This window comes from Canis lupus, chromosome 6, assembly GCF_003254725.2.
Source record: "Canis lupus dingo isolate Sandy chromosome 6, ASM325472v2, whole genome shotgun sequence".
NCBI classification, from domain to species: Eukaryota; Metazoa; Chordata; class Mammalia; order Carnivora; family Canidae; genus Canis; species Canis lupus.
In genome coordinates, this window is record NC_064248.1 from 61,569,737 (window position 1) to 61,581,674 (window position 11,938).

At 36.5% G+C, this 11,938-nt stretch overlaps 1 protein-coding gene across 12 annotated transcripts in view; it reads left to right on the plus strand.

Moving 5' to 3' along the window:
* Positions 1-9,622, plus strand: part of ODF2L (outer dense fiber of sperm tails 2 like) — a 120,138-nt gene extending 110,516 nt beyond the window's left edge. For 5 of the 12 annotated variants that reach the window (XM_049111725.1, XM_049111724.1, XM_049111726.1 and 2 more), the window contains 5 exons: positions 353-511; positions 1,809-1,894; positions 1,977-2,139; positions 5,334-5,459; positions 8,034-8,638. In XM_049111725.1, the coding sequence (XP_048967682.1) occupies positions 353-511; positions 1,809-1,894; positions 1,977-2,139; positions 5,334-5,459; positions 8,034-8,252 (753 nt within the window). In that variant the 3' untranslated portion in view covers positions 8,253-8,638. Of the gene's footprint in view, positions 1-352; positions 512-1,808; positions 1,895-1,976; positions 2,140-5,333; positions 5,460-8,033; positions 8,647-8,705 lie in introns of those variants that run through there. The other 7 variants (XM_049111727.1, XM_049111729.1, XM_049111722.1 and 4 more) reach the window with 6 other exon arrangements.
* The last annotated feature ends 2,316 nt before the right edge of the window (positions 9,623-11,938 follow it).

Sequence of the window (11,938 nt, forward strand, 5' to 3'; positions counted from 1 at the left end):
TCCTAAGTAGGTTAAACATTCTCCCTGTAGGCCGATATAACTATATGCACTTACTCAACTTTTTAAAAAACTATTTAAAATTTTTTAATTCTAATGTAATTAACTTACAGTATTATAATAGTTACTCAACAAACTTTTTGAAAACTAAAGTACAACCCACTTTTGAGGTATGTGTTCTTGTTAGCAGAGTCTAACTTAATGTTTATCTGTATCTTTTTGGTTGAACTTTTTGTTTAAAACCCTTATACCTAAGATGCATATTATATTATGAGGCTGTCTAGTATTTAAGATAGTAAAAACATTAATGCTGAATGTGTGACCTTGCACTTATTTCCCTAATGCTACAACTCAGATGAGAGGCCAGATGGAGTCTCATCTGAAGGAGTTAGAGCACGTCCAGGATTCGTTGACGGGAGCAGAACGGAGACTTCACGAGTGTCAGGAGAGTCTGCAGCACTACAAGGGGAAATGTGCAGACCAGGCGTGCACCATTAGGGAGCTTCAGGGCCAGGTGTCCGGCCATTATTCTCCTTTCTACTAGATATGTTAAAGGAACACTTTGGAATGATTTCACCAGTTGAGGGCACTCATGTCAGGGGTTGAGTTGTTGGTTTGTTTTTTTGTTTGTTTTGTTTTGTTTTGTTTTGTTTTTACTCCCATCTAAATCAGCTTATCAGTTTATTGTAGATACTTATTTTATCATGAAAAATTGGTAACTAACATTTCTCATTTTAGTTTTTTCATACAAATATGTATTTAGGTATTTCAGAACATGGTAATAGCATGAGAGAAGGACAATGCTATGTTCATATATATATTTTTTGACATCAGGATATGCTAAATTATTGTAATTTACCTTATAAAAAGTATGACTTATTTCAATTAGAATTATGCATAGAATTCATTTGGGATTATTCTCAATTACTTTCTTTCTAAATTATACTTTTTACTCCCTCTGAATAGAGATTATGGGTCCCTAGTTAGTCACCCCATAGCCACATCCCAATTCAATGCCTAGCACAAAGTAAGTGCTTAATAAATGTTTGTTTTTTTTCAAAGAAGCATGTATGTGTATTTGGTGATTTGTAAAACAATTTTAGGAACAATTCCCTGTCTTCCAAATGTAATCTGGATTTTACTTTTGAAATGCATCCTGTTTTTTAAAAGCATACAAGTAAAATTTTGGTAAATTTAAATCTCTGAGAAGAGATTTTTCTAGGAAAATGTCAAATCCGCATAGATAACCTAAATAATTAATTAAATTATGAGAAAAATGTTATTTTCAAAGCTTCTTAAAATAAGAATAGCTTTTGAAGCAATGGGAAGATATTCTTTCTTGTATCAGGAATTGTCTTTGGTTGATTTGTTTTATTTTGTTTCTCACAAATATAGTTTTTACCTGTAGCTACAACTTCATAGGTAGTCAATTATCAATCACTATCTTTAGTTAAAACAGGAAACTGTAAGAGTACCTAAAAATCCATCAAAAGGAGATTAATATTGTTAGTCTTCAAATTCACGTGATAAATGTCCTTTTTCATTAAAGCATTGTTCAGAATGTTTTAGTTGCCATCTTCCAGAAAAAATTTTAGTAGGTGATTTTTTGAGGCAGTGTTTTTAGAATTAACTAGGAATTTAGGACTTTGTTTTTTAACAGTGTAATATTTCTTTGTGTCTCTCTGTGTAGGAGTAATAATATTTATGTATTCTTGTTTTTTTATGATTATTCTAACAATAAAGTACATAGATTTCTTTGGAAGTTGATTATAAAGGAAATAACCAAGAAAACTTTATTTTTCCCCTTTTAGGTTGATGCAAATCATAATCTTCTGAGAAAGCTTTCTCTGGAAGAGGAAAATTATCTTATTCAGTTGAAGTGTGAAAACCTTAAACAGTAAGTATTAAATTGACTTAAAATTGGTGTTACATTTTTCTCTACGCACTATAATTTTAAAATATATGTTTTCTGTAAAAAGAAAATTAGAACAGATGGATGCGGAAAATAAAGAGCTTGAAAAGAAGCTGGCAAACCAAGAAGAATGTATTAAGCATAGCAATCTTAAGTTTAAAGAGAAATCTGCAGAATATACAGCATTGGCCAGACAGCTGGAAGCTGCTTTAGAAGAAGGAAGACAAAAGGTACAGATGGCCTTTATTTAGAAACTTTTTAATTAGTTTACCAAAGAGTCGTCTTTTTAAACAGACAATATCTCATCTTACCAAACCTACAGTTATTGTTTTTATCCTGATGACAGGGTGAAGAGAGCAATTACATTTTTGTTTTTTTACCTACTTTTCCCTTTTGGACCTAAACATCTGTATTACTGGTACAGTTACTTAACTAGGTAAATGGTGATGTGGCAGGGTAAAAGGCAGAAATGGAAAACATGAAGGAGATCCCCCTCCTTCTTTTTGTTTTTTGTTTTTTCAAATAAAACCAAAGCAATTATGCAAATTAGTAAACATTTTGGTTTTGATCAGGACCTAGTGAGCTGTGGAGCTCAACTCCCTTTTCTTTTGGCCAATGTTTTTACATGAATACATGCAAGAATTAAATTCCAGTTAATCCATTTTGCTAGCCTTTAATAAACATCTCACTGTGTGTCAGGCACGCTGCTAGTATTTGAGATGCAAAGATAATTAAGACCTAGTTAGTTCACAAGCTGCTCAGCAGTTTCCCCGGTGTTATCAGAAACCTGCGTGCAGAGGGCAGGGAGAGACTGTAGCAAGAGGCAAACCACTCCAGGTTGAAAGGAGACAGGTTTAATAAGCAAGGGAACATGAGGGTTGTCTTGGATGACCACAAGATGAGTAGATTTCTACACCCACTTGACAGAATCTTAAAAGTTTGTGTACAGGCCCTTAACTAGGTTCAGTCATATACCCAGTCCAAATAGCTTCAATACCCCATTCCTTTCTCAAGGCTCCTTACTTGGAGCGGCTTCTGAGAACTGAGGAGGAAAGCAGAACACATACCTATCTCAAGGACAGGGGAGAAGGTGGGGAGCTTCTAGTTGCCCAGGTCCAGCTCGTGGGTCACCCGGAGGTCATGTCTTTTTATAACTTCTTCCAAATACCTGGCTTCAGTTCTCAGGACACTCATAGTCCAGTGGGAAGATAATATGTGAACAGACAAATGTCATCCAGCATGTAGGTGCCATAACAGAGGGAGTGTACAAGGTATACCGGAGGACATCGTTAGTTTAATATGGGGGCGATAGGAAAGGATTCAGGAAAGTCTTAAAGAAGAGGTAAATTTATCAAATGACTTGAAAATGTAATCGTAAAAGGACTTAAGATGGGCTTTGGAGTCCAGCAGGAACTAGATTTGAATTCTGGCTCTGACACATTACACCCTGACCCAGAGTGAATCACTTTTTTCTTTCTTTCTTTTTTTTTTTTTTCAAAGATTTTATTTATTGAGACACACAGAGAGAGAGAGGCAGAGACACAGGCAGAAGGAGAAGCAGGCTCCATGCAGAGAGCCTGATGTGGGACTCGATCCAGGGTCTTCCAGGATCACGCCCCAGGCTGCAGGCGGTGCTAAACCGCTGTGCCACCGGGGCTGCCCTGAATCACTTCTTTCAACTTCTTTCACTTCATTCCTTTATTGGTGAAATGAGGATAATGAATTTCTTCATCAGACTGAATGATGCTAAAAAGAGATTATCTCTACCATGATGACTCTCAGATATGTATCTCTACCCCAGACTTTCTCTCCCCTGAAATCTAGACTCAGATATTCTGCTACTTATTTGACATCTCCACTGTTAATAGGCATCTCAGACTTAACATGTCTAATACCAAGTTCTGAATCTTTCCTTCTAAACTGTCTTCCACACATGTCTTTCTCAAGCCTGTTAATGGCAATTCCACATAGATAAAATCTGATATCCCGACAGTCCCAGTGGCGCAGCAGTTTAGCGCCGCCTTCAGCCCAGAGCATGATCCTAGAGACCTGGGATCGAGTCCCATGTCAGTCTCCCCACGTGGAGCCTGCTTCTCCTTCTGCCTGTGTCTCTGCCCCCGCCTCCCCTCTCTCTCGGTCTCTCATGAATTAATAAATAAAATCTTTAAAAAAATCTGATATCCCTGAAGTGTAGCTCTTATATCACAGGTGTCTTATATATACATATGTATATTTTGATATTTTTTGATATATATAAATATAATATACTTTGATTTTTTTTAACTCTGAGAAACCAATTTAAATTGACTTTGAAACATACATCATTGAATAAAAGCTAAATAGTAGAATGTATTGCTAATGATAGAAATGTAATCTGGATTTCTCAGCCCCATCAACCTTTGAGAGGAAAATAAATGGTTTTATCCTGGGTTCAGCTTAAGTGGACTTCAGAAATGCTAGGTGTTCTCAGATTCCTTCTCAGAAGTATTCAGAATCCCCAGAAATGTGATTGCCTTCTTCTGTCTCTCCTGCTGCACTGAAATGTGGAGCTGTCTCTGTCTCTAGTTCTTGCCAGGTGAGGAGTACCATCACTGCCTTATCACCATTGTCCATTCTGAGGACATCGTCAAGGGCTCTTTCTCCTACAGCTTCCGATCCTGCCAACATCCCTTATACACAACTGCCCTTGGAATTTGTACAAAAGAAATCTTTGTAGATTACCTTATAGTAACTCAGAACTGAGTTTATAGGAGTGTGGTTAGAGGACAGTCCTTCCCACTAGCTCCTTGCTCCTGAACTAGTCCTTGCCTCAACACTTACCTTGTGGCTCCAACACAACATTCTTACAAATAGGTTCCCATGTATTTTAATTGTTGGATGAACATAGCTAAACTAGACTTTCTGCTAGAATATGCAATCATAGAAATAAGAAAACTCAAATTCAGATCACTTTGGAAGTGAATGAATGAAAAAGCTATCTCCTTTGTGCATGTGAGTGAAGTGTATATGTCCCCTACCCTGCCTAATCTCATCCATCCAGTCTATAGTCAGCACTGAATGAGAACTTTCTGTGTACCACCACGGTCTGGACATCATGGTGAATATAAATACAGTAAAATATGCCCACTAGTCTCAGTAGATTATGAAAATATATTATTGGGCAAAACACCTACCTGAGTCACAGAGCAGTGCAAATATGTATACATCTTCCATCTCAAACTAATTTTGCAGATACTTATACTGCAAAGAGAAGTAAACATATGTTTTTGCTCTATGTGTTTCCTGAGGATAGAACATCATTAAACATCTTGTAATTAAAGTATCTGTTCAGAGAAAGAGGTACAGTTATAACTATGTCAAGGTTTTAGATCATACTTTTAAAAAAGCCTATTTAGTTATTTTACTCTTTTAATGAAAATTACAGGTTTCTGAAGAAATAGAGAAAATGTCATCTAGAGAGAGGGCTTTACAGATGAAAATATTAGATCTGGAAACTGAGCTTAGAAAGAAAAGTGAAGAACAAAATCAACTTGTTTGCAAAATAAACAGTGTAAGTATTAGTATGACTTAATGTATTTTCATAAAAAAATAAATTAGCATTTAACATTCTTACCATGTAGTTGACTTAAAGTATGAAGTGAGGGGAATCAGGACTCTTGCTTTTCTGGTAATATTAAGGATAACAAATAATCTAAACCATGAAAATTTAAAATGTCATGATTATGCCGAAGAATTATTACTATGGATCCTTGGTAGCTCCTAGCACATTTCCCCAAAGCCTCGTCTGGCCCTTTCCTGCATATTACTTTCACACGACAGCTGCTTAATGAAAGTTACAGATATAATCTACTCAGGAATTTCTGGTATGAATTTTTCATTTTTTTAAGATACACAATTTAAACTCTTATGAATTAGATTTTGATATCTGTCTTGAGTAATGAATATTATACTTTAGAAAGTGATGAGTTTGTATTAAGTAAATATTCAGTGTTGTTATATCTGCATATAAGATAGGTGCTGTGGGCCACTCAGCCATGAAATGAAAATCCTAAATTGGCTGTGTTTAATTAATCTTCTGATGTCTCTTCCTAAATATTCATGAAAATCGTCATTTGGCATAAGATACTACAGAAGCTAGCACTAGTCATGACTAAATTACTTCAAAACTGTATACTTGATGACATAGAAAATGATGATAGAAAAAAAAGAAAAAAAAAGAAAATGATAGTTTATCTTTTCTGGGAGCCGGAGACACCATAGAAACTGTTTTTTTCATTCCCAAGTGTATAAAAAGTTGAAAACGTGAAAGGTTCAGAAGTTAGATTATTTTTGGCATGCAGTATTAGTTTAATTTTATCGCCATCAAAATTTCCATGGCAACTTCATCAGAACAAACATTTCTCACTTTTAATTTAACATGGATCTTCCCTTTATTCTCTCTTTTATTTATATATTTTTATTTTTTTCACCATCAGAGTTTCTGATACTGTAAAATATGTGTAATTAAAGCTTCTGAAAAAATAAGTACTAACATGAGTTGGGTTTCTCTATAATAGTCCCAATGCTTGGTTAAAGCTACCAAAATAAAATAAATAAGTTTAAGGTGTGATGTTCTAGGGCACCTGGGTGGCTCAGTTGGTTAAGTGTCTGCCTTCAGCTCAGGTCATGATCCCAGGGTCTTAGGATCCAGCCCTGCGGTGGACTCCCTGCTCAGCGGGGAGTCTGCTCCTCCCTCTCCCTCTGCCTGCCACTCCCCCTGCTTGGGCTCTCTTGCTCTCTCTCTCTCTCTCTCTCTCTCTCAAATAAATAAATAAAATCTTAGGGGCACCTGAATGGCTCCATGGTTGAGCATCAGCCTTTTGGTTAGGTTGTGATCCCTAGGTCCTGGGATCGAGTCCCCTCTCAGGCTCCCTGCATGGAGGCTGCTTCTCCCTATGTCTCTGCTCTCCCTCTGTGTCTCTCATGAATAAATAAATAAAATCTTGATAGATAGATAGATAGATGATAGATGGATAGATAGATAGATGATAGATAGATAGATAGATAGATAGATAGATAGATAGATAGATAGATAGATAAAATCTTTAAAAAAATATTGGGGCACCTGTTTGACTCAGTGGTTGAGGGGTCTGCCTTTGGCTCAGGTTGTGATCCCGGGATCCTGGGATAGAGTCCTGCATCAGGCTCCCTGCAGGGAACCTGCCTCTCCCTCTGCCTGTGTGTCTGCCTCTCTCTCTGTGTCTCTCATGAATAAATAAGTAATCGTTAAAAATAAAATTAAGATGTAATGTTCTATTAAACCTGATAATTTTTACAGTAGTAAAAATTGAGAATTGTAAGCACAGATTTCGATATTGCTGAAAAATGAGTCTATGTGTTCTGTCCCTTCCAGGGGACAGTTCCATGGGCAGGTCCGTGTTTATTTTGTATACATATCTTAGCTCCAGTTGAATTGTAAGTGCCCTGAGAGCAGGTCTCATAGCTGATTATATCCCAGTGTCTTCCTCGGCACCCTGACCACACAAGCAGGCTTCTTCACAGTTTCTGTTCAAGTGCTTCAGCTGGGGCAGAGTGAATGCACAGACCCAAGCATGGCCTCACTCCCTTAATCCAGGCCGACCTGCCTACAGCCTGAAATGTCTTTGGAGTCTAACATATTATCCTGAAATCTATGAACATTTTATATTCTACCCTACAATATAAGTGTGTTCTTAGGAATATTTTTCTCTCCAAACTGTTGAGTAAAATGGATGTTCCACAAAGATTCACTATATTCATTCTGTAACTTCCTGTAGCCAGCCTAGCACATTGCTTCATACCACTCCACTGCCCCCAAGGGGCATCACTCAGTTTCAGAAGTAATCAGGTGTATACCTGATAGGAAGGAAATAAAAGATTTCTCATTTTAAAGTGCCTGCATTTCAATTGGAAGTTAAATGATAACGGCAGGCTATCTATCTGAATTATTTTCAGTGAGTAGACCTACTTGAGAATTTATTTACAACTGAGTAATTTTTTTTTTTTTTTTTTTACAACTGAGTATTTTTAAAGAATATTATTGGGCTTTTAATTTTTCCCTCAAATAAAGAATATAATTTTTATTTTTATTTTTATTTTTTAAAAGATTTTATTTATTTATGATGAGAGACACAGAGACACAGAGAGAGGCAGAGACACAGAGGGAAAAGCAGGCTCCAAGCAGGGAGCCCGACGTGGGACTCGATCCTGGGACTCCAAGATCACGCCCTGGGCCGGAAGGCAGACGCTTAACCACTTAACCACTGAGCCAACCCGTCTCAAGAATATAATTTTTAGAGTTCTTTTTATTTTTAAAGGATTCTAAAAATAAAATGTTCATATTATCAAAACTAGAATTCTGACACTTCTTAAGGCAGCAAAAATCTTATGGTATGAAATATGATTTCTTAGGCAGAGGAAATGGCAAAAACTAGTATTAAAATAGGTCATGTTAAATGTAATGAAAAATAATTATGGCAGTTTTAAATAAAATCTGTTATGTTAATCATGTTAAATATGTAATTATTTGGGGTTGACTGTGTATTACAACAAACTATATCACAGTAGAGATCAACCAGGTATGTACTTTAGTTATGCTGGATTTTAAAGACAAATGAACTCTAAGGTAAGTTGTTAATGCATATATCAGATGTTAAATTTCTTTCTCTTAAAAAACTAGAAGTCATGTATTTAATTATTGTATACATAAATTTTACATTATGACTACCCTTTGATATGAATGTCATTGTTGATTATCTTTATTTCTTTTCTTATTTAGAAAGCACAACAGCAGGAAGTATGTTTGAAGGAAATACAACATAGTCTTGAAAAGTCGGAGAATCAAAATGAGAGTATTAAGAATTATTTACAGTTTCTTAAAACTTCTTATGTAACAATGTTTGAATAAATTGTCAGATTTATTTTCTATAAGCAAAGGATTTTACTCTAAGTCTAAAACATGATTAGGTACAAAAATAATAATAAATATACTTTAATTTATGGGTGGTAGTAGAGTATTTATGTAGAGTTCTTAAATACAATTTATTATCCAATTGCAACTTTAAGATACAGATGTTAGTATTCCTGTTTGCTAGGTAATTTCCACTTAGCTCTGGTTTAATACTTATTTAAATTATATTGATTTTTAGAATGGTTTTCACACACACAAAAGAAGCCAGAATCATTTTTTGTTACTGTCTGTAACCACCATTCAAGTGAATTTGTAATAAATCTAGGCCAGTTATGAGCCAAATACATGATTTTGAATAACATATATAATTGTTTTACTTTGTAAAAAAAAATAATAATAATGATTGTTTTACTTTGTGATTTTATATATATATATAAAATCAAATATTCTGGATACTAATTTTTAATAATGGTATAATTACATACTTTCTAAAGATACCAAATGTCAAATTAATATGGTTTCAAGTATGATGCCATTCTAATTTCTATGAGGCTTTTAATAATAGAATTTTAAATCATAGCTATTAAATGCCAACTGATGGTGACAGATGGAAACACGTTGGTGTACACGGTTTCTTTATAAAGAATGGGCATTTGGTCTCTCGTATAAATTCATAGTCTCTTTCTATTTCATTTTTTATTGGTAATTGTCTTAAATTATTATCAGGATGGACATTCTAAATCCCCTGAGTTAACTAAAAGATTAAAGGCGAACAACTTTTCCCACCTCTTTCCGTAGCCAACTCCATTGGGATGATCAAAATAAGCACTTTTAATATCAAGTTTTAGGATAAGGTGCTTACTATTGCAGTGACATAGAAGAGATACCAAGAACTTACTCCTCCTAGTCTCCTACCCAGTGTGCCAAGGCAGGATACTCTAAAAGGGGATTGATGTGTCAACAAGGAAATCAGGTAAGAGTAGCTCCTCTCAGACAGTGGCTTGAGAGCTGTTTATTCAAACAGGCTTGGGTCTCAAAAGATCATTCAGAGAAGCAAATTGTGAGCTAGTAGTCCAACCTCTGAACAGAGCTGTCTCCCCGAGATGTTTTATCCTCTTCTCTGATGAGAAATTGGAACTTGCTTTTTACTAAGACACATAGCTGACCCTTGTGGTCCTTTCTTCACCTCCTAAGGCAAACAGAACTTTAAGAAATACTGAAATGGGGGACACCTGGGTGGTTCAGCAGTTAAGCATCTTAACACTCTCTGCCTTAGGCTCAGGTCGTGATCCCGGGGTTCTGGGATCAAGTCCCACATCGGGCTCTCTGAGAGGAGTCTGCTTCTCCGTCTGCCTATATCTCTGCCTTCTCTGTGTCTCTCATGAATAAATAAATAAAATATTAAAAAAAATACTGAGATGAAATGAAACTAAGGTTCTTGAATATTGCTCACCAGACTGTGAGCTCTTGAAGGGCAGAACTGTATCTTATTCATATTTCTATTCCAGCCACTACACAATAGCTGATCCGTAGTAGATGCTCAGTGGATAGATGGATGGATGTTGAAAGAGAAAGGTACTCATATTTCCTGTTTTACATATAAAATATGTAAACATAGAAGGAAAACTACCATAGCTATGGTATAAAACTCTAAAATCTTAAAGTTGGCATTTAAGCTCAACTCTTCGGATTCTAAAATTAAAGTTCTATGTACAATGCTGTTTTCCTGTAAGCAGTAGTAGTAGCAGCAGCAGCATTGCTTTTATTTACTAAGGACTTGCTATGTGCCAGACAAAGCTACCAATGTGGCACATGTACTAACTCATTTAATCTTTGCACTTAATGAGATAGCTGTGATTAATTCCATTTATTTTTCAGGAAACCAAAACACAGAAAAGGTTTCTTACCCATGGTTACAGAGCTAGTAAGTGGCGGCACCCAGAGTCTCTGCTCTTGTCAATGACCATACCACCTTCATATATGTTTCATAAATAAAGGTAAAGGCTTCTTGTAACAATCATGCATCTACCTCCCCTATGAATATTTTCTTTTTGTTATACTTCTAATTTTTACCTAGGTAGTTTAGTGCCTGCAGTGTTTCACATGGTCTGTGGAAGGAAATGACTACTGTAGAGTCCCTGAGGTTGAACTCAGATACTAGTGACAAAGGACAAGAGGAAATGTGCCAGACCCTAGGAGAACTGCAGCATGAAGTACAGACATTGGACTCTTTTGGTGTGTGAACCAAACTCAGCATTCAGGAGGCCCCGTGTCAGTGCCCTGGTGTCCCTAAGCAGTGTCTCTACTGCCAACTCTCCACCATCCCAGAAAGCCTTTGTCCCATGGTGCCAACAACCTGGCAGGGTTTTCTCTTTATCCCTGATATTCAGGGCCTCGAGACTTTCTTGAGTCCTAAAAGGTTTTTTCCATTATTTATGCAATTATTACCTCTCCACATGTTCTTTTCCTCCTATTTGTTTTGTCTCCTGGATATGCTCTCCACACAACTTGCCTTTTCCCTCAGGGTCTATCACAGGGTATCTTGTGAGATATTTTCACCTGATTTTTCTGACCACTAGTGTGGTTCTCAAAGGCAGCCATTCTCTTTCTGTTGGATATTGAATTTCTAATTAAGAAATCATGTTTTTTAATTCCTGAAAGCATTGGGTTTTGGTTTTTTTGTTTGTAGTGCTGTAATTCCATTATATTTTCATTAAAATTCTCATCTGTTTCTTCCATTGGTTCTACTACAGTAGGAATCTCCAGTTTCCCTTCTGTTAGCCATCTTTCTTTCCAAACCCCATGTGAGGTTTAGTTTTCTTTGCTCCTCATGGTTGTGGTTCCCTCAGTACCTGCCAGCAGCCTGCCCTGCACATTTCTTGGGCAGTAGCGAGCCAGGTGGTGAAAGGCAGATGGCTTTAGTTCTCACGACCTGAGACCTGCTACCCACAGCTGAAGGGATGTGAAAAACCTTCTTGCTCCCAATGTTTTCAGTCACGAGCGTCGGTTCCTCTCTACTACCAAGACTGGAAGTACTTTCACTCCACTTGAACGCCATTTCAAGGTGTCCTGGGGTCAGCAAGTTTGTTGCAGCAAACCAC